The sequence below is a fragment of the Staurois parvus genome, unplaced genomic scaffold, assembly GCF_062004578.1.
Source record: "Staurois parvus isolate SC_StPar_1 unplaced genomic scaffold, SC_StPar_1.0 ptg000498l, whole genome shotgun sequence".
NCBI classification, from domain to species: domain Eukaryota; kingdom Metazoa; phylum Chordata; class Amphibia; order Anura; family Ranidae; genus Staurois; species Staurois parvus.
The window spans coordinates 1,218,336-1,240,173 of record NW_028318294.1 but is presented as its reverse complement, the minus strand read 5'-3'; the positions used below and the strand labels follow the sequence as shown (position 1 = coordinate 1,240,173).

The window sequence follows — 21,838 nt, the reverse complement described above, 5'->3', positions numbered from 1 at the left end:
TTCTCTTCAGTACCAGGAGATATTGGATGGAAACGTGATGCAGTCCGTCACACACCTGAGGCTTGGGAGACGTTGGACCTTTCAACAGGACAATGATCCCAAGCATACCTCCAAGTCCACTAGAGCATGGTTGCAGAGGAAAGGCTGGAACATTTTGGAGTGGCCATCGCAGTCACCAGACTTAAATCCGATTGAGAACCTCTGGTGGGACTTAAAGAAAGCAGTTGCAGTGCGCAAGCCTAAGAATGTGACTGAACTGGAGGCCTTTGCCCATGAAGAATGGGCGAAGATACCCGTAGATCGCTGCAAGACACTTGTGTCAAGCTATGCTTCACGTTTAAAAGCTGTTATAACTGTAAAAGGATGCTGTACTAAGTACTAAGATTGAATGTCACTTGGGGGTTGAATAAAACTGATAATGCTGTGAGCACAGAAAAGACATTTGTGGTTATTTCATTATAACTGTTATGTTATATTTGTCTGACCTACAAGTGCCTCTTTAATGTAAATGTAAGCAAGATGACTGAATGATCAAAAGCAATGTCAAACTGGCCAAAACACTCAATTTCAGTGGGGGTTGAATAATTTTGGTCACAACTGTATATACAATGTGCAAATTAGTTATCAAGAGCACATTGGGTAATATAAAATTATTGGTCACAAATCAATATAGTGTCCAAATCACAAGAAATGTGGATATAGGAATCTTGCAGGGTCCCGTCTATCGGTGAAGATAAGTGATCCAAAGGTGAAGATAAATAAATAAGTGTAATGCGCACTCACCAGAAGTGTGTTTAAAAAAACGCATGAAAGAAGTTTCCTCTATCAACAGATACATCCAGGTCATCTGCGTTCTGGTCAGGCTGCACTCGCAAACATCCTTTGGTCCGTTATGACAGGGCTCCAGGGTTCATCAGACAATCCCACACATCCGGGGTCCCCCTTTAGGATAGGCTGGGCTGGGAAAGCTGAGTACCTCATAGGTAAACAAAGGTATACACAGGGCTCTCTTTATGAGCGCCACCCTCCGCAGTGCCTATCCTAAAGGGGGACCCCGGATGTGTGGGATTGTCTGAGCAAGATTGTCCTTGCTTTTTGTAACACTTCCTGGACAACATTAGAAATTAACATTAGAAATTAACTGCTAAAATGTAGTATGTATAAACTATACATTGCATGTGCCAATGCGGATTAGGGCACCAAAAATGCAACGTACAATGTTTTTATTCAATGCAGCATAAATTTGAATCAGAATTCATCACAAATTAGTGTTGTTGTGGGGAAAAGATGGCTTTTCTCATGTCTATGCAGTTGTGGGTTCTAGGTAATGTCTCAAAATGTAATTTTTTAAACTGTATCTGGTTATTTAGTTTAATTTTTAAAATTTTCGTAATAAAATTAAAGTGTTACTACACCTACAACAGTAAAATCAGTCTGTATATGCAGTAAAGTGTGCTTGTTATACTCACTGTGAAACCTAAGGGGTTAATCCTCTGCATTGTGTAAAAATGCAGTTTGATCCTGTCTTCTCTGATCCTACTCTTCTTCCAGTGTCCCCCTCTTATCTCTTGATAAGACATATCGAGTGGAGTCACTCGGTGAACTCGGTGTAGAGCTATTCATTGTGTGTATTCACAAAAAGAACATTGGGGAACTGGAGAAAGTACAGAGAAGGGCAAATAAACTGATAAGAGGCATGGAGGAGCTCACCTATGAGGACAGATTAGAGGAACTGAATTTATTCTCTCTTGAGAAGAGGAGATTAAGGGGGGATATGATCACCATGTATAATACATAAGGGGGATATGAGCTCCATGTATAATACATAAGGGGGGATATGATCTCCATGTATAATACATAAGGGGGGATATGATCTCCATGTATAATACATAAGGGGGGATATGATCACCATGTATAATACATAAGGGGGGGATATGATCACCATGTATAATACATAAGGGGGGATATGATCTCCATGTATAATACATAAGGGGGATATGATCTCCATGTATAATACATAAGGGGGGATATGATCTCCATGTATAATACATAAGGGGGGATATGATCACCATGTATAATACATAAGGGGGGGATATGATCACCATGTATAATACATAAGGGGGGATATGATCTCCATGTATAATACATAAGGGGGATATGATCTCCATGTATAATACATAAGGGGGGATATGATCTCCATGTATAATACATAAGGGGGGATATGATCACCATGTATAATACATAAGGGGGATATGATCTCCATGTATAATACATAAGGGGGGATATGATCAAGATGTATAAATACATAAGGGGGGATATGATCAAGATGTATAATACATAAGGGGGGGATATGATCTCCATGTATAATACATAAGGGGGGATATGATCTCCATGTATAATACATAAGGGTGGATATGATCTCCATGTATAATACATAAGGGGGGATATGATCACCATGTATAATACATAAGGGTGGATATGATCTCCATGTATAATACATAAGGGGGGGATATGATCTCCATGTATAATACATAAGGGGGGGATGTGATCTCCATGTATAATACATAAGGGGGGGATATGATCTCCATGTATAATACATAAGGGGGGATATGATCTCCATGTATAATATATAAGGGGGGATATGATCTCCATGTATAAATACATCAGTGGTTCATATAGTGAACTCGGTGTAGAGTTATTCACCCTGAGGTCATCACAGAGGACAAGGGGGCACTCTTTACGTCTGGAGGAAAAGAAATGTAATCTCCAAACAGGGAAAGGTTTCTTCACAGTGAGAGCTGGAATAGACTCCCTCAAGAGTTGGTTCTGGCCAGCTCAGTGGATTGCTTCAAAAAAGGCCTGGATTCTTTACTAGATACACAGAATATAACTGGAGATTAAAATTTATAGGTAAAGTTGATCCAGGGAATATCTGATTGTCTGTCAGGGGATCGGGAAGGCATTTTTTTCCCAGCATGACCAAATTGGATCATGCTTTGCTGTTTTTTTTTTCCTTCCTCTGGATCAACTGTGGGTATAGGATTATAGCTTTTTTTTTTTCTATGGTTGAACTGGATGGACTTTTGTCTTTTTTCAGCCAGACTAACTATGTAACTATATGCACATGCTCAGTTTGGTGTGTATTGGTCGAGGGTTTTTTTTTTCTTGGGAGAGTGCATGTAATCAGCACTGTCCAGACAGAGGTCAGGGGTTCTGCATCCTCCTAGAGCAGAAAGAAAACTCTTCCTCAAGCTTTAACCGGTGCTTGGCTGGACACTGATAGAAGTCACAAGACTGCTCTAACTGCTGATGAGAAAAGATATTTAGCAGTTTATATTTACTAAAATAACTGCATTTCTATGTTCTGTGTACTGTGGGAGACCAGATATAGTGAATGCAGGGTCCTGGGTTTAGTAACACTTTAATATCATTAGTATTTACTAGTGAATGACTACTTCCAGAATATTTGGCCAATGTTTTCTATGATGCTTTGTTTTTTTCAGCTTCAAAAGCAAAAAATATGGGGGTACATTCGCAGAAGCACTTTCCCCAGTGATCGCTGGTATGACATCTCTGCGGAGGATCAGGTGCTGTACTTTTCTTAGTGACTTGTCTGTGCTCTCCTTGTCCCCTGCACTGCTACATGAGTACACTGGCAAAAAAGAATTATTTCTGACCCTTGAAATGTCAAGGAGGAAATACTCACCAATTTCCTTATCATTCGTGACAGCAATAAATGTTTATGCTACACATTATTTGAAAAAAACACGCACATAGATAAGAGAACCCAACAAAAAGATGATTTAATATTAACAATTGTTAATGTTTCAGTTGACTTAAAGCTGAAGTTTGTTCTGTTTATATTTCACCTCCCCTGGTCCATCCTTTCCCACCTCATCCACATGCTGATGACAGTTTGAAATAAAACCTGTTTTCTGTACATACCTTGTTTTAGCTATGATATTATCGCTGGGTCTCTTTGTTTCTCTAAGCAATCCAAGCAGATATTGGCTGTCAGGTGGGGCCAGCAGGGTTCTGTACATAGCTTCATGAAAACAATACAGCAACTTCCCTTAGCACTTCTTCCGAAATCCCTTATGCAAACAGGGGCTGGCTGTTGGGGAAAGGTATGCAAATATTAAAATGCCTTGATGAATGGAAGTCAGTATGGAGCAGTGTTCATCTCACTTATAAAAATTTACGGCGTTATGGTCAGGTTCATGATGTCACTTTACTGACTGCCATTAAAGCAATACAGCTTGGTCGTATCTGGTTTTGGCCTGTGATTGTATAATAAGGAACAGCAGCACACTAAAGATGCCATCACTTAGCTCTCTCCTCCTAACAGCGAACTCCGTGTGTTAGACTGATAGCAATGTGCAAAGCAATAAGTACTTGATGGCGTACAGTGCTGCCCATTCTTCTTTCAGTCTGAGTCCTTCGCATCACAAGCTTACAGAAAGTTAATACGAAGACAGACTGAGGTACATGTAGGTCTTTTATCTGCCTATGTATAATTGAGCCAGAATGATCATCAAACAAATGTTTCTCAGTGCCCAAAAGTGACCAAAAGGAAAAAAAAAAGGTTGCCACTGTTTTTCGGGGGCACAAACAGTACCTCTTAATGAAGGCTTTATTATTTACAGTTGCAAGAAAAAGTATGTGAACCCCTTGGGATTACGTGGAGTTTTGCATGAATTGGGCATAAAATGTGCTCTGAACGTCATCTAAGTCACAACAATAGAAGAACACAGTCTGCTGAACATAATACTACACAAACATTAGATGTTGCCATGGTTTAATTGCACATAACATGTAAACATTCACAGTGCAGGGAGGAAAAAGTATGTGAACCTTTGGACTTAATAACTGGTCGACCCTCCTTTGGCAGCAATAACCTCAACCAAACGTTTCCTATAGTTGCAGATCAGACCTGCACAACGATCTGGAGTCATTTTGGACCACTCCTCTTCACAAAACTGTTTCAGTGTAGCAATATTCTTGGGATGTCTGGTGTGAATCGCTCTTATAAGGTCATGCCACAGCATTTCAATCGGGTTGAGGTCAGGACTCTGACTGGGCCACTCCAGAAGGCATATTCTGTGCTGTTGCAGCCATTGTTTTGTTGAATTACTTGTATGCTTTGGGTCATTGTCCTGTTGCATCACCCATCCTCTGCGGAGCTTCAGTTGGCGGACAGATGGTCGTACGTTTTCCTGCAAAATGTCTTGATAAACTCTGGAATTCATTTTCCCATCAATGACAACAATCCGTCCAGGCCCTGAGGCAGCAAAGCAGCCCCAAACCATGATGCTCCCTCCGCCATGTTTTACAGTGGGGATGAGGTTTTGATGTTGGTGTGCTGTGCCTTTTTTTCTCCACACATAGTGTTGTGTGTTCTTCCCAAACAACTCAATCTTGGTTTCATCTGTCCACAGTATATTTTACCAGTAGTGCTGTGGAACATCCAGGTGCTCTTTTGCAAACTTCAAACTGCTGCAATATTCTTTTTGGACAGCAATGGCTTAATCCGTGGTGTCCTCCCATGTACTCCATTCTTGTTCAATGTTTTCCTTATTGTAGATGTGTCAACAAAAATGTTAGCATGTGCCAGAGATTTCTGTAGGTCTTTAGCTGACACTCTGGGATTCTTTTTTACCTCAGCATTCTGCGCTGTGCTCTTGCAGTCATTTTTACAGGAAGACCATGCCTAGAGAGAGTAGCAACAGTGCTAAACTTTCTCCATTTGTAGACAGTCTGTCTTACCGTGGACACATGAACATCAAGGCTTTTGGAGATACTTTTGTAACCCTTTCCAGCTTCATGCAAGTCAACAATTCTTGATCGTAGGTCTTCTGAGAGCTCTTTTCTGCGAGGCATGGTTCACATCAGACAGTGTTTCTTGAAACCAGTAAACCCGAAAAAGGTGTGTGTTTTTTAAGGGCAGGACAGCTGTCAGCAACACATCCAATATCATCACACTGATTGGAGTCAAGGTTGGCTCACTCCTGGCTCCAATTAGCTCTGGGAGAAGTCATTAAGCTAGGGCCTCACATACTTTTTCCTCCCTGCACTGTGAATGTTTACATGTTATGTGCAATTAAACCATGGCAACATCTAATGTTTGTGTAGTATTATGTTCAGCAGACTGTGTTCTTCTATTGTTGTGACTTAGATGACATTCAGAGCACATTTTATGCCCAATTCATGCAAAACTCCACGTAATCCCAAGGGGTTCACATACTTTTTCTTGCAACTGTAAAACAGTGTCTAATGGAGTAAAGATTCCAGACTCATCAATCAAAGCCCAGACAGTATTCAGTGTGTGTGTGTGAATGTCTGTGTTAGTGGCAGATGTGACGATTGCGGCGTCAGACCCCTGCCCTTCTCACCAAACTCATGACCGAAGGAGTAGCCAATCTAAAACTGCGCTGTCACGTGCGTAACAATCCCGCACCCAGCTGCACACTGCACAAAGATTTTCCAGCTAATGGACCACAATCGATGTACCTGCAGCCTGAGCGAGATTGTTACTGGGTCAGGTTTATTACGCAATTAACCCTTCACACTGCCACCACCTCCTTTTTGTACAGAGAAAGAGGAAACTCGGCAATATCAGCAATAACACTATGATGTTTGAATAATCGTTTGTATACACAATGTCACCGCAGACAGATGTATGCAGACATTTAAAACACATAGTAGCGTTCTTCAGAGACAGGGGTGCTTTAGTTTGCATTAAAGAGCTTTAGAAACAGTTCAACACTTTCAGAAAGTAAGATTTATTACTAAAAGGTCAAAAGGGTGCAATAAAAATATTTATAGAAAAAGATGTAGCCAATATATATATATATATAAATATACAGAACACAATAGCACAGCAAAGAGATAACAGAAAGGAGTTTAGAGGGTTAAAGTACTTGCCAGTCAGCCTTGGTTTAAGCAGCTTCCAAGTTTCAGAGCCAAAAGGATGCTTTTATCTCCCACTGTTAGTTCCGATGTTAAAAAAGGGAGATTATTCAACTCATCTTAACTCAGCTCAGCTTAGCTTTTTCTAGGAGCTCCACAGGGTGTTTCCCTGAAACAGAGAACCAATCACCTCATTTGGGGAGGGAGTTGTAGGGGGAGACCTCAGGCTAATACCAAAGCCTGCCCAAATTATATTATGGTTCATAACTTATTCTCCGTGCATTTAGCAGCCTTGCCACTAGTAGATTAATATGCAGACTCATCTGTGGAACAGTTAGATATGAAATATGAAATATCTGCTTGAATAGTTCAGGAGATATAATTTTCTGCTCTCCTGTATATGCCAGCTAGGGGGTGTAATATACCAGGTTATTTGTATCAAAGTTATCCATCCGAATCTGTGCTCCATGTTTGTGTAATTATTTCCTATTTGAAGATATAAACTTATAGGGAAAAGTGAGTTTTTAAATGTAAGTCCGTTTTTATGACTACCTGGAATGCCTTTGAGCTCAGCGAGGGCTCGGTTTATGGCGTTACGACCCCTTCTCCAGCAAGAGTCTCGTAGACAGAGGGGCACCAGCTAGTGAGGTTTATAGCCATGACGCCCTCCCAATGAGTTTGTTGCCTGTGATCTCTGCAAACACACACCAAACACATTCCTCAGGGAGGGGGGAAATCGGAGGAGGGAGACTGATTTGGGAGAAAGAGATGATACAAAAATGGAAGATTCTTAACAAGATGGATGACCACGTCCATCTCAGTGTGCATGATTGCTACAGCTGATTGCTACAGCAGAGCCCTATGAAGAAGGATGGTTTGGGCTTCCAAAATGCATTGGATGCATTTTGTTTTCTTTTTGGTCACTTGTGGAATGAATTAAATACTTGTGGACTTTGAGAAACATTCCTGTGGCACTACTTCTGGCTTAATAAATGATTATTCAATTTGGGTGACCTCTTCCCCTCAGTAGGGGCCCCCATTTTGTGGAGAGCCTAAGCCATCAGTGTTCTGTCTCTCCAATCTAAGCATTGAAAGTGTGATCTCTCTAACTTACAGTTGTGATGAGATAGCGATAACTCCAATCTTAGTTGAATAACACAGGCAGTGACTTGATCAAATGACACCTTGTAGATATTGTGAAGTTTATTCCATAAACTGAGAGAATCTTGCAACAATGAACATCGTATAGGTCAAAAGATCATAAGGTGATCTGCTTCCATAAGACATGAGGCATGAAGCTGAAATGCATTTCTGGGAAAAGGGGTGGGCTATCTATACAGAATTAACTAAACCAAAGGAAGGGGAGGAGTAGAGACAAAATACAAAGAACACTTAAAGACATATGACAGTTATGTGAAACATGACAATCAGACTAAGCTAAGTACTTCTATTTGTACTGGTTGGAGATTCATGTCCAGCACCTGGTTCCTACCTGTCCCTGAATTTTATATCTGACTATCATTCTCCTTTAAGTACTTTCCTCTAATATTGTCAAACATGACACTGGGTTTAGTTCAGAATCAGAACTTGGAGAGAAAAGGTGTGTGGGATCTGCAGAGAAGACAAGCCCTTCATCTCAGGTAACACATAACCAGTATCAATAGGCTTCAGATGGGTGGACTGTCTCAAGATCAATTAGTTCCTTGAAATACAGCTTGTGGTCTCCAATCTCTCATAGCACATCCAAGGTTCCATTTTTGTGGTAAATATTACTGAAGCAAAGTAGTGGAGTTTGCCCAAAAGAGCTATCATTTACATTTGCCCAATCCGTAAACATAACCCATCAGAGCTGAAAAGAAATGCTTGCCCAAACCGTAAACATGACCCTGCAGAGCTGAGAAGAAACGCTTGCCCAATCCATAAACATGACCCAGCAGGGCTGAGAGTAAACGCTTGCCCAATCCGTAAACATAACCCAGCAGAGCTGAGAAGAAATGCTTGCCCAATCAGTAAACATGACCCAGCAGAGCTGAGAAGAAATGCTTGCCCAATCCGTAAACATGACTCTGCAGAGCTGAGAAAAACACTTGCCCAATCCGTAAACATGACCCTGCAGATCTGAGAAGAAATGCTTGCCCAATCCGTGAACATGACCCAGCAGAGCTGAGAAGAAATGCTTGCCCAATCCATAAGCATGACCCTGCAGAGCTGAAAAGAAATGCTTGCCCAATCCGTAAACATGACCTGGCAGAGCTTAGAGTAAACACTTGCCCAATCCGTACACATGACCCTGCAGAGCTGAGAGTAAACACTTGCCCAATCCGTAAACAGGACCCTACAGAGCTGAGAAGAAACGCTTACCCAATCCGTAAACATGACCCTGCAGAGCTGAGAAGAAATGCTTGCCCAATCCATAAACATGACCCAGCAGAGCTGAGAGTAAACGCTTGCCCAATCCGTAAACATGACCCTGCAGAGCTGAGAAGAAACGCTTGCCCAATCTGTAAACATGACCCTGCAGAGCTGAGAAGAAACGCTTGCCCAATCTGTAAACATGACCCAGCAGAGCTGAGAGTAAACGCTTGCCCAATCCGTAAACATGACCCAGCAGAGCTGAGAAGAAACGCTTGCCCAATCTGTAAACATGACCCAGCAGAGCTGAGAAGAAACGCTTGCCCAATCCTTAAACATGACCCTGCAGAGCTGAGAAGAAACGCTTGCCCAATCCGTAAACATGACCCTGCAGAGCTTTAAAGAAACGCTTGCCCAATCCATAAACATGACCCAGTAGAGCTGAGAGTAAACGCTTGCCCAATCCATAAACATGACCCTGCAGAGCTGAGAGTAAACGCTTGCCCAATCCATAAACATGACCCAGCAATGCTGAGAGTAAACGCTTGCCCAATCCGTAAACATGACCCAGCAGAGCTGAGAGTAAATGCTTGCCCAATCCGTAAACATGACCCAGCAGAGCTGAGAGTAAACGCTTGCCCAATCCGTAAACATGACACAGCAGAGCTGAGAAGAAATGCTTGCCCAATCCGTAAACATGACCCTGCAGAGCTGAGAAGAAACGCTTGCCCAATCCATAAACATGACCTTGCAGAGCTGAGAAGAAACGCTTGCCCAATCCATAAACATGACCCAGCAAAGCTGAGAGTAAACGCTTGCCCAATCCGTAAACATGACCCTGCAGAGCTGAGAGTAAACGCTTGCCCAATCCGTAAACATGACCCTGCAGAGCTGAAAAGAAACGTTTGCCCAATCCATAAACATGACCCAGCAGAGATGAGAGTAAACGCTTGCCCAATCCATAAACATGACCCAGCAGAGCTGAGAGTAAACGCTTGCCCAATCCATAAACATGACCCAGCAGAGCTGAGAAGAAACGCTTGCCCAATCCATAAACATGACCCAGCAGAGCTGAGAAGAATCATTTGTAAAGGTTTCTAGCAGTATTGTTGATAAGTGAATCCAAAAAAGTAAATAGTTCATTTCTGTAATTTAAATGTGACATCTCTACATGCCTAAATGTCTTTGATGGTATCAACAGGGCTCTTTGGCTCAAGCCCACTGCTTTCTGCTCACCACTATCACTTGTCACAGAAGTCCGGCTTCTTTGTGTACAAGTGATAGCTTGTCTCCCGACGACTCCCACAGATCTGATCTCCTGAGCGGCTCCCACTGACTGCAGGATGGAGACAAGGGAGATGCAGGTGCCTGGGGTGCAGTGCAGATGCTCACACCCCCACTGGATGTGAGAGAGATGGAACCACCTACAGTGTGCAGGGAGGTACTAGAGCCAGTTTGGTGCTTCAGCTTAATACAGCAACAACAGGGGGTCGCGGTTGAGTTTCTGCACCTATTTTCGGAGAAAAAAATCCCTGGGTATCAGTACAGTGCAGTACACCCAACATATGGACATGTGTAAGTCTGGGGAGCAGTATACTAGTGGTTGGATATGTTTGCTGTTCACTTGGTTGGCTGACCATTGCTATGGCTTAAATATAGGTGACATTTCTGTGGTCTCCTCGTTTTCTGGATTGTTGGAAAGACCAGCACACACATTGCATTCATACACATGCCCACACTCCAGTCAACTTTATATTATTGTACCATACCCTGAATGCTTAATTGTCTGTTTTTGTTCTTCAGATTGACGGCAGGATGCTTGACAACCAACGTTATTGAAGCTCTTAAGATATCTTTCCCCCGTTGCCCCGCTCTGCAGGAAATCAAGTAATCATTTCCTGTGTTTTCTGCAATGTGTGGTTTTATATAGATGAAGCCTTAGCATATTTGCATATAAAATGTTCATTCTTTATGCGGTTGTCTGTTACGCTCAGAACGGAGGTGGTTTAAAGCTTGTAGTCTGCATACCTTTTTGTGAGCTGCAGATTACATTTAGTCCTCATGCACACTGGATGTTTTTACAGCTGCTATTTTTTTGGCTTTTGACATTTTTTTTCTACAGCTTATAAACTCCCCAGCATGTTATCCTATATGTCCATGCATACACAGACTGTAATCAACGCTTTTTGGCTGGAAAAAAACCCCAGGACTAGTGGGCTTCTAGAAGAGTTTTTTAGCTGTAAAAATGCTCTAATGCTGAAAAACGCGGTAAAACACTGTAAATGCCGCAAACTGGCGTTTTTGGACTTTTTTTGGCCAAAAAAAAATATTTTTTGGTAAAAAAAATACTATAAAATGCAAACGCGCAAAACGTGGGAAAACGCTGCTAAACGCTAATGCAAAAATGCTAAAAAAAAGCTGAAAAACTTGCGTTTTAACCTCCCTGGCGGTATGATTATTTCCGATTTTTGGTGCTGAAAGCGGTACCATTTTTGTGCATGGAAATATGTAGTTTTTTATTGTAGGCTGTAATTTTTAGGAATAACTCACTGAAATCTGTCCGAACAAGAGTCTAGTAAACATTCCGGATATGATAAAACTTGAAACACGAAATCATAAAATATAATTTAAATAATAATCATAAAAAATAATAATATAATAATAATACATTTAATTCAATAATATAATCAAACCAAAAACACTGAAATTTGAAATACAGAGGCAAATTCGCACATCGCTGAGCAAAGTCGCAAAATCGTTTTCAGTGTCTGATGACGAATTTCCCCACGAATCATTATCACTCAATTCTGCAAGTGGTTCTGATTTACTATCGCTGTTCTCTAGCTGGTCTAAAACCGCTTTTGACATAAAGGGACGCTTTTTGGACACCATGGACTTTTCTAAGTTTCCAGGCAGAAAGAACAGTCAAAATGCAGGCAGGGCACAGGACAAAGCAGTAGGGACAAAATATATGTGAAATGCATTGAAACAGCAATGTTTTACTATATAATAATCATTTTTTTAAAAATGAAATTATTTAAAAATTTTCAATTTTGCGGCTGGTTCCTGCGCCCTACGTCCCAACGTCACAGGGACCGGAACACGGAAGCCGGATTCCGGCATCGGCCGGAGGAGATGGCCGGGGACGCTGCAGGGGACACATCGCGGGAGCGAAGGACAAGGTAAGCGCTGCAGGGACTCCCTGAGCAACGCCGCATGGTAAGCCCAAGTGTAGCTCGGGGTTACCGCTCTTGGTACTGAAATTTTACCCCGAGCTACACTCGGGAATACCGCCAGGGAGGTTAATATGACTTTACACAGCTAACGTTACCAGCGTTATCAAAATGTCCCATGTGCATGAGGGCTTAGGATGCCTGAGCCCTTACAATGTAAATCTCTGCATTTTACCTCTATCCAGGCTGCCCAGGTGCTGTGTCCAGCTACCTGTAGACCCGTACGGTGGTAATTATGTCCACACGAGTATAGTGTATGTGCATATGTACAAAATAGAGGTTTTGAAAACATTTTCAGTAATTGTTTGGGGGTTAAATAATATATTGATTTCAAACAATGCTAAAATGCCAGAATCATCATATTGTTCTACAATATTTATTTATTTATTTATCGAGTTTATATAGCGCCAAAGGGTTTGCTCAGCGCTGTACAATAGAGATTAATATATTTGTTTTTATGTGGCTATTAAAAACTCCTCCATATCAGCATGTTACACCCCTTCTTGTCCAGTCCATTTTTCAGTTTCCAGAGCTGTGATAGTTTGACTGACAATTACCCAGCAATGCAACACTGTATCCATATGCATTTTAAATCTTTTTTTTAGACAGATAGAGCTTTCTTTTGGTGGTATTTACTATACTATGATATACTATGATATTTTTTGTATTGTTTACTATACAAAGGAAAATGACAGAACATTAAAAAATATATATTGTTCCTTCTTTCTGTTATAAAACATATCAAATAAGAATGCCAGGACATTACAAACACTCCCAAAATGTCCCTTTTTGGAAAGTTGACATCCTGGGTGATCTTTAATATCCCTCAATCCCCTCATGTTTTGCATTGTATTGTTATTGTTCTGTCGCATGTTCTGTCCCCCTTTGTAATGTACAGCGCTGAGCGAACCATTGGCGCTTTATAAATACTGTATAATAAATAATAATAAATAAATCTTTATTAAGGTGTGCTTAGCCTTTAAAAGTCACTCATTGAAGCCAAGTTCAAGCCTTCTATTATTAGTGGAAGAAAAGTATAATAATTGCATTTACATCCCAAACACTTTAATCCATTGGTTTCAGAATTTTAATAGAACTAAACATAATCAAAATCCAGTAAATGTACAAAAAATGGGCAACTCTCACATGTAACACTAAAGAGATGTTGTAGTCTAAAATATAGTTTTTAACCATAATTGTGTGGGATTCCTCCACGTGTTCTGGTTTCCTCCCACAGTATCTCCATATATTATTGATCAAAGTGCGCACATGTGTGCCTGTGGTATAGATACCAGACTGTAAACTTCTTTGTAAGCAGGGACTCATGTGGTTTGCCATTTGGAGCGCTGAGTACTTTATGTACATGTTATAGCACTTGATAGATTTGTTTCATTTGGAAAAAAAAAACATTGTTTTTATAAGTTTACTTTTTCATACATGACTTAGTCATTTATAACATTTTATTTTTGTAGCTTGGAAGGTAACCATCTGAAGATTAAGGACATGGGAATGCTACTTGAACTATTTTCTGAGATGGAGCAGTTAAAGCATTTAGAGTAAGTGATATCACCTCAATATTTTATTTTAGAATTTTACTTGCATTATACGCAGGACACTGTTAGGTAGTTCAGTGCTTTTGGGTTTTCACGTTCGGTATGTCAAATGCCAGCTTAAGTTTTTTTTTAATTACTAGTCAGATATTCTTGTAGAACCCACAAGGTGGAAGGATCCATCCTCATCATGATAGTTTTGTAAATGTCTGTTACATTTCTAAGATGGGCTTGATCTTGATCTTTTAGGGCCACAAAGGTTTCCTAAATGTACATGGCTTTTGTAAAAATGTGGACATGATTGGTGGACCTGGACAGGGTTTGACTGAATCGGTACCTGCTCTTAAATGTGTTCTGCTGATGGTGGAAGGATCCATCCTCATCATGATAGTTTTGTAAATGTCTATAAAAATTTCTAAGATGGGCTTGATCTTGATCTTTTAGGGCCACAAAGCTTTCCTAAATGTACATGGCTTTTGTAAAAATGTGGACATGATTGGTGGACCTAGACAGGGTTTGACTGAATCAGTACCTGCTCTTAAATGTGTTCTGCTGATGGTGGAAGGATCCATTCTCAATATGATAGTTTTGTAAATGGCTGTTTAATTTCTAAGATGGGCTTGATATTGATCTTTTAGGGCCACAGAGCTTGCCTAAATGTACATGGCTTTCGTAAAAATGTGGACATGATTGGTGGACCTGGACAGGGTTTGACTGAATCAGTACCTGCTCTTAAATGTGTTCTGCTGATTTTAAAGTAGTAAGAGATAATAGAAGGTTGTACAAACAACTATGCCATTGAGATGGTAGTATAAATTTTGTTTCTTTATTACTGATTTGTACAGTATATGTAAACTAGAAAATCTACAATTTCTGGGGAAATTGTGTGAAGTGTTCTTGCCTCCACCAGTAGTCTACAACTGGAGTGGTCGGAGTAACTGGGTGGAGTGGCTTGTCACTCTGCTGCCTGCTCACACACCTGGGTTCCTATGGCAACTCACTCTACAGCAAGGGCAGAGAAGAGCGGTTAAAAACAAACTGCTCCAACTTGCTCACTTCACTGGCAGTTGCCATCTTCAAACAATTGTAGTTTAAACGTTATAAATCCTACACCAAAGAGCTTTATATTGTGAGAATCACAAGACCCAGACCTACATTTTGATGCATAGTATGTCTCTGAAATATTAAAAATGAAGGCACAGTCGCAGTTTAGAAATTGCCCTTTAAATTTGAGGTGGCTAGAGTGGAGTTTCAATGAATGTCAATGGGTGGCGTGAGCTGCAAACAAATGGTCATATTGTGAAAACTATCAGGACTATGGCTTAGCCGTGGATATTTTTAGTGGCAGCAGGGATAGCTGAACGTTTTGATATACGATTTGTGTAGGTGGGCTTGAAAATGAGGGAGTGATGGCAGTTTAGAAATCATATCCTGATTTTTCAGCTCACACTCTAGCTTTTGTCAGCTCCCACTCTAGTTTTGAACATTCCGCCATTCATTCCTATGGGACCAATTTCACCACAAAAACGCTGGTATTTCGTGAACCATTCAGGGAAACGTTCCACAAAGTAGTAGTACACCAATCGGGAACAATCCGCACATTTCGGTATATTATTGTCTATGTAGTGTAAAAACTGGGAGGAGTTAGGGTGGTAAATTTGGCTATAATAATAAGAATATATATGTGAGATAACAGTAAGTGGTCTTGCCATGCAAGAACACTTAATAATGTACGTATTATTATTCTATGTCTCTGCTCTGTCCTGTGTTTCATATTGGGAAAATGTCCAAGTATGTAATTGTCAGGGAACTCTTTTCACTTCTCACTCATTCTTTTGGTCAATGGATAGCTGGCTGTTTGATGGCTAGGTGATATTCAGTGGGCAACCCAACTCCATGTTTGCAATAATGGGGGTTTATGGAAAAACACAACACCAAAGCAGGCACTATAAGACTTTATGCGGTTGTACATTTCCCATGTGATATGACAACAATGTAATATATGAAGTAAAATAAATTATTGAAAGCTCAACTCCAGGCAAATATAAAATACACAAATTAATGCAGCTGTAAATGATCATCATTACATTTTTATCTGCATGTTGACCGTGCACTGTAGTTTTACTGCTACAATGTGGCCTAGCTGCGCAGAATCTGGTATATACATCATTGTTCATTTCTGGGTATGGGGCGCCCGCCCACCCGGCTGTGCTTTCACTGACTCCCTTAAATGTCGCACAGTGGGTTCTGGCCAATGATTCATGGGTGGGATCCACAAATCGGTGGAGCGGATGACAGGAGAGAGATCTGTGTTTGTAAACAACACAGGTCTCTCTACTGACAGAGGGAATGTGCCGCTTCTTGTCCCCCTGGCAGGAAATAAAAACCATCATGTCCACTAGTAAAAACAGCACACGGTTAAAGTAGAACTCCGGAATTGGCAAAAAAATAACCCATTAGTACACCCCGCCTACACAAAACACTAAACAGTTAATAACATTTTGAAAATACTTACCATTTAGTAGAAAATTCTAACGGAATATTCATGACCTCATCTCTGTAATTCAAAAGACAGCAGCATCTGTTCTTCTAAGAAGAAGGTGTAATGGCATGAATTACATCATATCCTCCCCTATCTCTCTCTGCAGTAAAAGGAAACTACAGTTCCCGTCATCCACAGGGAATTTTAGTGAATATGGGAGGGTACACTAGGCCTGTACATGTTGAATGTGTCTGAGAGCTTCAGTCTGCCCAGCACTGCAAGTGGGATTGAATTCCACCACTGCTTCCTGGAGAAAGAACTACAGAAGGGATGTGCCAAGACCAGTGGCTGTAGGAAAAGGAGGCATAGCAACCACTGGTCTTACAAACAGGAAACCAAACAGAATTATGGGTTTAACCAGAACATGGATGACATATTCAGGGAAGATAAGAAATCAACAACAAGGACATGTAAAGAAGTTTTTGCCCAGAGTTCAGGTTTAACACATTAAAACTTTCTAGCCCCACAGGTAACCCTTTGATTGCCCTAAATGTTAACCTCACCAAACCCAGTGTCATTAGTACAGTGGCAGTGCATATTATTTGCAGTTAATCAGTTCAATATATTGGAATTTTTTTTTACCAAACACATGTAGAAAAAAACATTTTTGCCTAAATATATGAAGACATTTTATATTTATTATTGAATATGTTATATAGCAAAAAGTAAAAAACATTGTTTTTTTTCCCAATATTTCTAGTCTTTTTTCGTTTATATCGCAGACAATAAAAAACCCAGTGCTGATCAAATACCACCAAAAGAAAGCTCTATTTGTTTGAAAAAAATTATATAAATTTAATTTGTGTACACTGTTGCATGACAACGCAATTGTCAGTTAAAGTAAACATTGCCATAAAATCTTCCGGAGGTCAAGTGGTTATTTATATAAGCAGTGTTCCTAAATTCCACCTGGCATTAGCTTCTTGTAATCCCCTAAGAGGACAGACTGGAAGAGGGAGACGCAGCACTTGGAGCCCATCAGGTATGCCACGGTGTTCACATGCTGCAATGAAAATGCTGATAGGAGGAGAGAGCAGAGCGGAGACAAGATGAGCTTGTTAGTCTGTTCAATCACAAACTGGTGGTGGGAGAGGCCTTGTAAGTGTTACTTAACCACTTGCCTACAGGGCACTTATACCCCCTGCAAATAAAAAGATGGCCACCGCCCAAGTCTATAACTGGCTTGTATAGCAAGGACACATAAACAGGCATCACATAGCGAATGAAGGGGAGAGAACAATGTTCTTGGACAACTTGCCAGCCAGCTTGCCAACAACCAAATTAACCTGTCTAACAGTATGCGTTTATAACAGGGGTTTACTTAGCACACTTATACCCCTTCCTGCCCAGGCCAATTTTCAGCTTTCAACACTGTCGCACTTTGAATGACAATTGCGCGGTCATGCAACACTGTACCCATATGACATTTTTATAATTTTTTTGAGACAGATAGAGCTTTCTTTTGGTGGTATTTTATCACCTCTGGGTTTTTCATTTTTTGCTAAACAAACCTAAAACAACTGAAAATTAAAAAAAAAAAAACATTTTTTCTTAGTTTTTGTTATAAAATTTTGTAAATAAGTGATTTTTCTCCTTCACTGATGTGCGCTAATGAGGCTGCAGTGAAGGGCACTGATAGGCTGCACTGCTGGGAACTGATAGGCCGCACTGATGGGCACTTATGAGGAGGCACTGGTAGGTGGCACCGATGGGCATTGACAGGCATCACTGATGGGCACTGAAAGGCAGCACTCATATATTGCACTGATAGGTGGCACTGACTGGCACTGATAGACGGCACTGACTGGCACTGTTAGGCGGCACTGATAGGCGGCATTGACTGGCACTGATAGGCAGCACTGACTGGCACTGATAGGCAGCATTGATTGGCACTGATAGGTGGCACTGATAGACGGCACTGACTGGCATTGATAGGTGGCACTGACTGGCACTGATAGGTGGCACTCAAAGGCTGCTCAGATGGGCACTGATATGTGGCATTGATGTGCACTGGTAGGCACTGATATGTGACATTGATGTGGCACTGATGGGCACTAGCAGGTGGCATTGATGAGCAATGACACGTGGCATTGATGAGCACTGACAGGTGTCACTGCTGGGGCTACACTGATCATCAGGGCACACTGATCATCAGTGCCCTGATCATCAGTGTAGATGTCCCCTCTGAGTAATGCCGATTACCAGCTCTCCTCTCCTCATGAGCTGTCAGCGTGACATTCCCAGAAGGAGAGAACCGCCTTGCGCCCGTCATTTCCTTATATGGTGGGCGGGAGGCGGTTAAAGTGTTACTAAACCCAGGACTCTGCATTCACTATGGAAATGCAATTATTTTAGTAAATATAAATTGCTAAATACCTTTTCTCATCAGCAGTATATAGCAGTCTTGTGACTTCTATCAGTGTCCAGCTGAGCACTGGTTAACACTTCTAGGAGGAGTTTCCATTCTCCTCTAACTGTCTTATGAGGCTGCAAAACCCCTGGCTCTCTGTCCCTCCCAAAGAAAAAAAAACTCTCTTGCCATACACACTAAACTGAGCATGTGCGGTGTGACTCCTAGAGCTCTGTACTACCAGCAGATGGATTAGGGACAATAGAAAAAGGGGAGGATCAGAGAAGACAGGATCAAACAGCCTTTTTACACAAAGCAGAGGATTAACCCCTTAGGTTCCTTATTGAGTATAACAAGCACGCTTTACTGCATATACAGACTGATTTTACTGATGTGGGTTTAGTGACACTTTAACTGCAGCAGATCAAAATCAGGTCCTGCCAGGCAGGGCTGTGTTGTATGGCAGAGCTGAGTAAATCTCAGAACTGGATAGACAAAAATACAAATCCACTGGCAGGTAAAACAGCTTCCATGTATGTATTTCATCAGTGGATTCAGCCATTTGCCTTGAGCTCAGTTTTAAATATTCTGAACTTAGGTGTCCGTTTATGGACCAGCGGTAATAGATCGCTGCTCAGTTCTCTGGCATTCTGGGAGAACACAGTTCTCCTGTGAATGCAGTTTATGAAGCAGTTCTCCGAACGAAGAGAGAACGGTCTCCAAACTCTGGAAAACGGCTGATTTTACTATAATCTCGTGAGATTACAGTAAAAGATCAGTTTACTAAGCAGAGGTAAATTATCGCTGCTAAGGTGTCCGTTTATGAACCAGCGTTAATAGATCGCTGCTCAGTTCTCCGGCATTCTCGGAGAACACAGTTCTCCTGTGAATGCCGTTTATGAAGCAGTTCTCCGAACGAAGGGAGAACGGTCTCCAAACGCTGGAGAACGGTCTACAAACTCTGGAAAACGGCTCATTTTACTATAATCTCGAGATTACAGTAAAAGATCAGTTTACTAAGCAGAGGTAAATTATCTCTGCTTAGTTTTCGGTCCCTCCGATTCTCCAGCTCTGGGCTGGAAAATATGGAGGGAGAACACAGATCTCCAGAGAAGGGCTGACATGATCTCCTGAGTGTCATAAACTGTGAATGACCAGAGAATAGCTGAGATCTGTTGAATCGCAGCTATTCTCTGTGTCATAAACGGACACCTTAGTTGTATTAGCAATGAAGGAGGTCTTTATGCTTCTCTTGTCCCAGCTCATATTTGTAAAAACCTGGCCAGTAAGGTGCATACTTCTTCCATTTTTGGTATTCTTGCTGTCTCTCATACATACTGTAGATATTAAAACAATTACAAAAAATAACTGATATATAATTGCAGTGCTTGTGAGCTACTATGGTCAAAAAATGAGGTGAGTGCATAGAGGAGAAGGAGCAATAATTGAAAAATTATCACGAAGTAGACCTTTGATTATATTTATTTTTGATTAAATGAATTGCACTTATATATTTAATTTACTTTTATTTTATTGAAGTTGATCACCATATTCATTTTTACATATCAGAGTATTTTAACACTGCACTTTAATGAATGATTTTTTTCCATATCAGTATTTGGTATTTGGAAAATCACTATATGATATATGATTAATATATTTGGTCACATAAGGTCGATAATACACTCATATTTGCGAGCATCAGTGGAGCGTGACACAATTTTATTTATTATTTAAAAAATAACTGATTGTTCTCTGTTCTCCAGCCTAAGCCACAGTGAGTTGAATGCAGTAGATATTCTGTCACTGGTAAAGTCAGCTGTTAAACATCACAACATCAGAGATATACAGATCACGTGAGTAACATTAGTTATATACTGATGACCGCACTTCTATCTGTTTTTATTGCTTTAATAAGATATTTATTGTTATTCCACAACTTTTTGGCAGGGGGAACGTTCCTACTACAGCTGTCTTCTCCACAGGGTATTGCAGACCACAGAGGTAAAATGTTATTAAGTGATTTATACTAGTGTAATAATAAAAAAAAATCCTTCTTTCATGTTTTCAGACAAGGAAACACTATGATATGACTGAGCTTTACTGCTTATTCCTCAAGGCACTGAAATATATAAAATATAGTGGTTGTAAACCTCTGACATAAAATATGAACAAAGCATATCCCTCTGTAGTGTATATTTGTTTAAGTTATTGGCACTAAGTGTCATTTCTGTCTTCTGCTTCATTCCTCTGCTATCAGCATGATGTCCTTCTGACAAGTTTTCCTGACACCAAGAGAAAAATGGTGACAGGGAAGGGACCTCCAGCTGATTGACAGCCTCAGCTCTATTCCTGTGAGCTGTGTGAAGGGGGTTGTCTTCCTTCCAATCAGCTCTACTCACTGAACGTGTGTAATTCCAGATCCCTGCCCCTTTTTTCTGATTATTCAGACAAGCTTTATAAATTCAGCACTTTGAACAGATGTAGAGAAAAGAATACTGCAGATAAACAGGTACAACATCTATAGAAGGATTTGTTTCATCTCTGTATATCACCCAGTGCCAGTCACTTCACTGGGTATATGTAAGGGCTGTTGGTGAATTGGTGAGGGGACAAACTGGATACCTTCACTGCCATTGTGCTTCCTATACCTTAAGTCTAGGATCACACCTAAGCATTTTCCGCAGCGTTTTGTGTTTTTCAGAAACGCACTACAGTCCAGTTAACATGATTTCCAATGGGACACGTTCACATCTCCTCATTTTCACCCAGTGAGCTTTTTGGAAGGGGTCAGGGACTTTTTTTAATGCAAAAAGTTGTGGTTTTGGTTCTATAGTCTTCAATGGAGATGCTGCAGAAAAGCATGTAGTGCATTTTTCATGCATTTTGCATTTTCTCCATT

The 21,838-nt window shown here is 40.8% G+C and overlaps 1 protein-coding gene across 1 annotated transcript in view; it reads left to right on the top strand.

Annotated features, from left to right (window-relative positions):
* The window catches only part of NLRC5 (NLR family CARD domain containing 5), a 193,366-nt gene that overhangs the window by 16,573 nt on the left and 154,955 nt on the right, over positions 1–21,838 (top strand). The window contains exons 4-8 of the mRNA XM_089689793.1: positions 3,504–3,587; positions 11,065–11,148; positions 13,967–14,050; positions 20,703–20,792; positions 20,887–20,940. Coding sequence (XP_089545919.1) covers positions 3,504–3,587; positions 11,065–11,148; positions 13,967–14,050; positions 20,703–20,792; positions 20,887–20,940 — 396 coding nt within the window. The remainder of the gene's footprint in view (positions 1–3,503; positions 3,588–11,064; positions 11,149–13,966; positions 14,051–20,702; positions 20,793–20,886; positions 20,941–21,838) is intronic.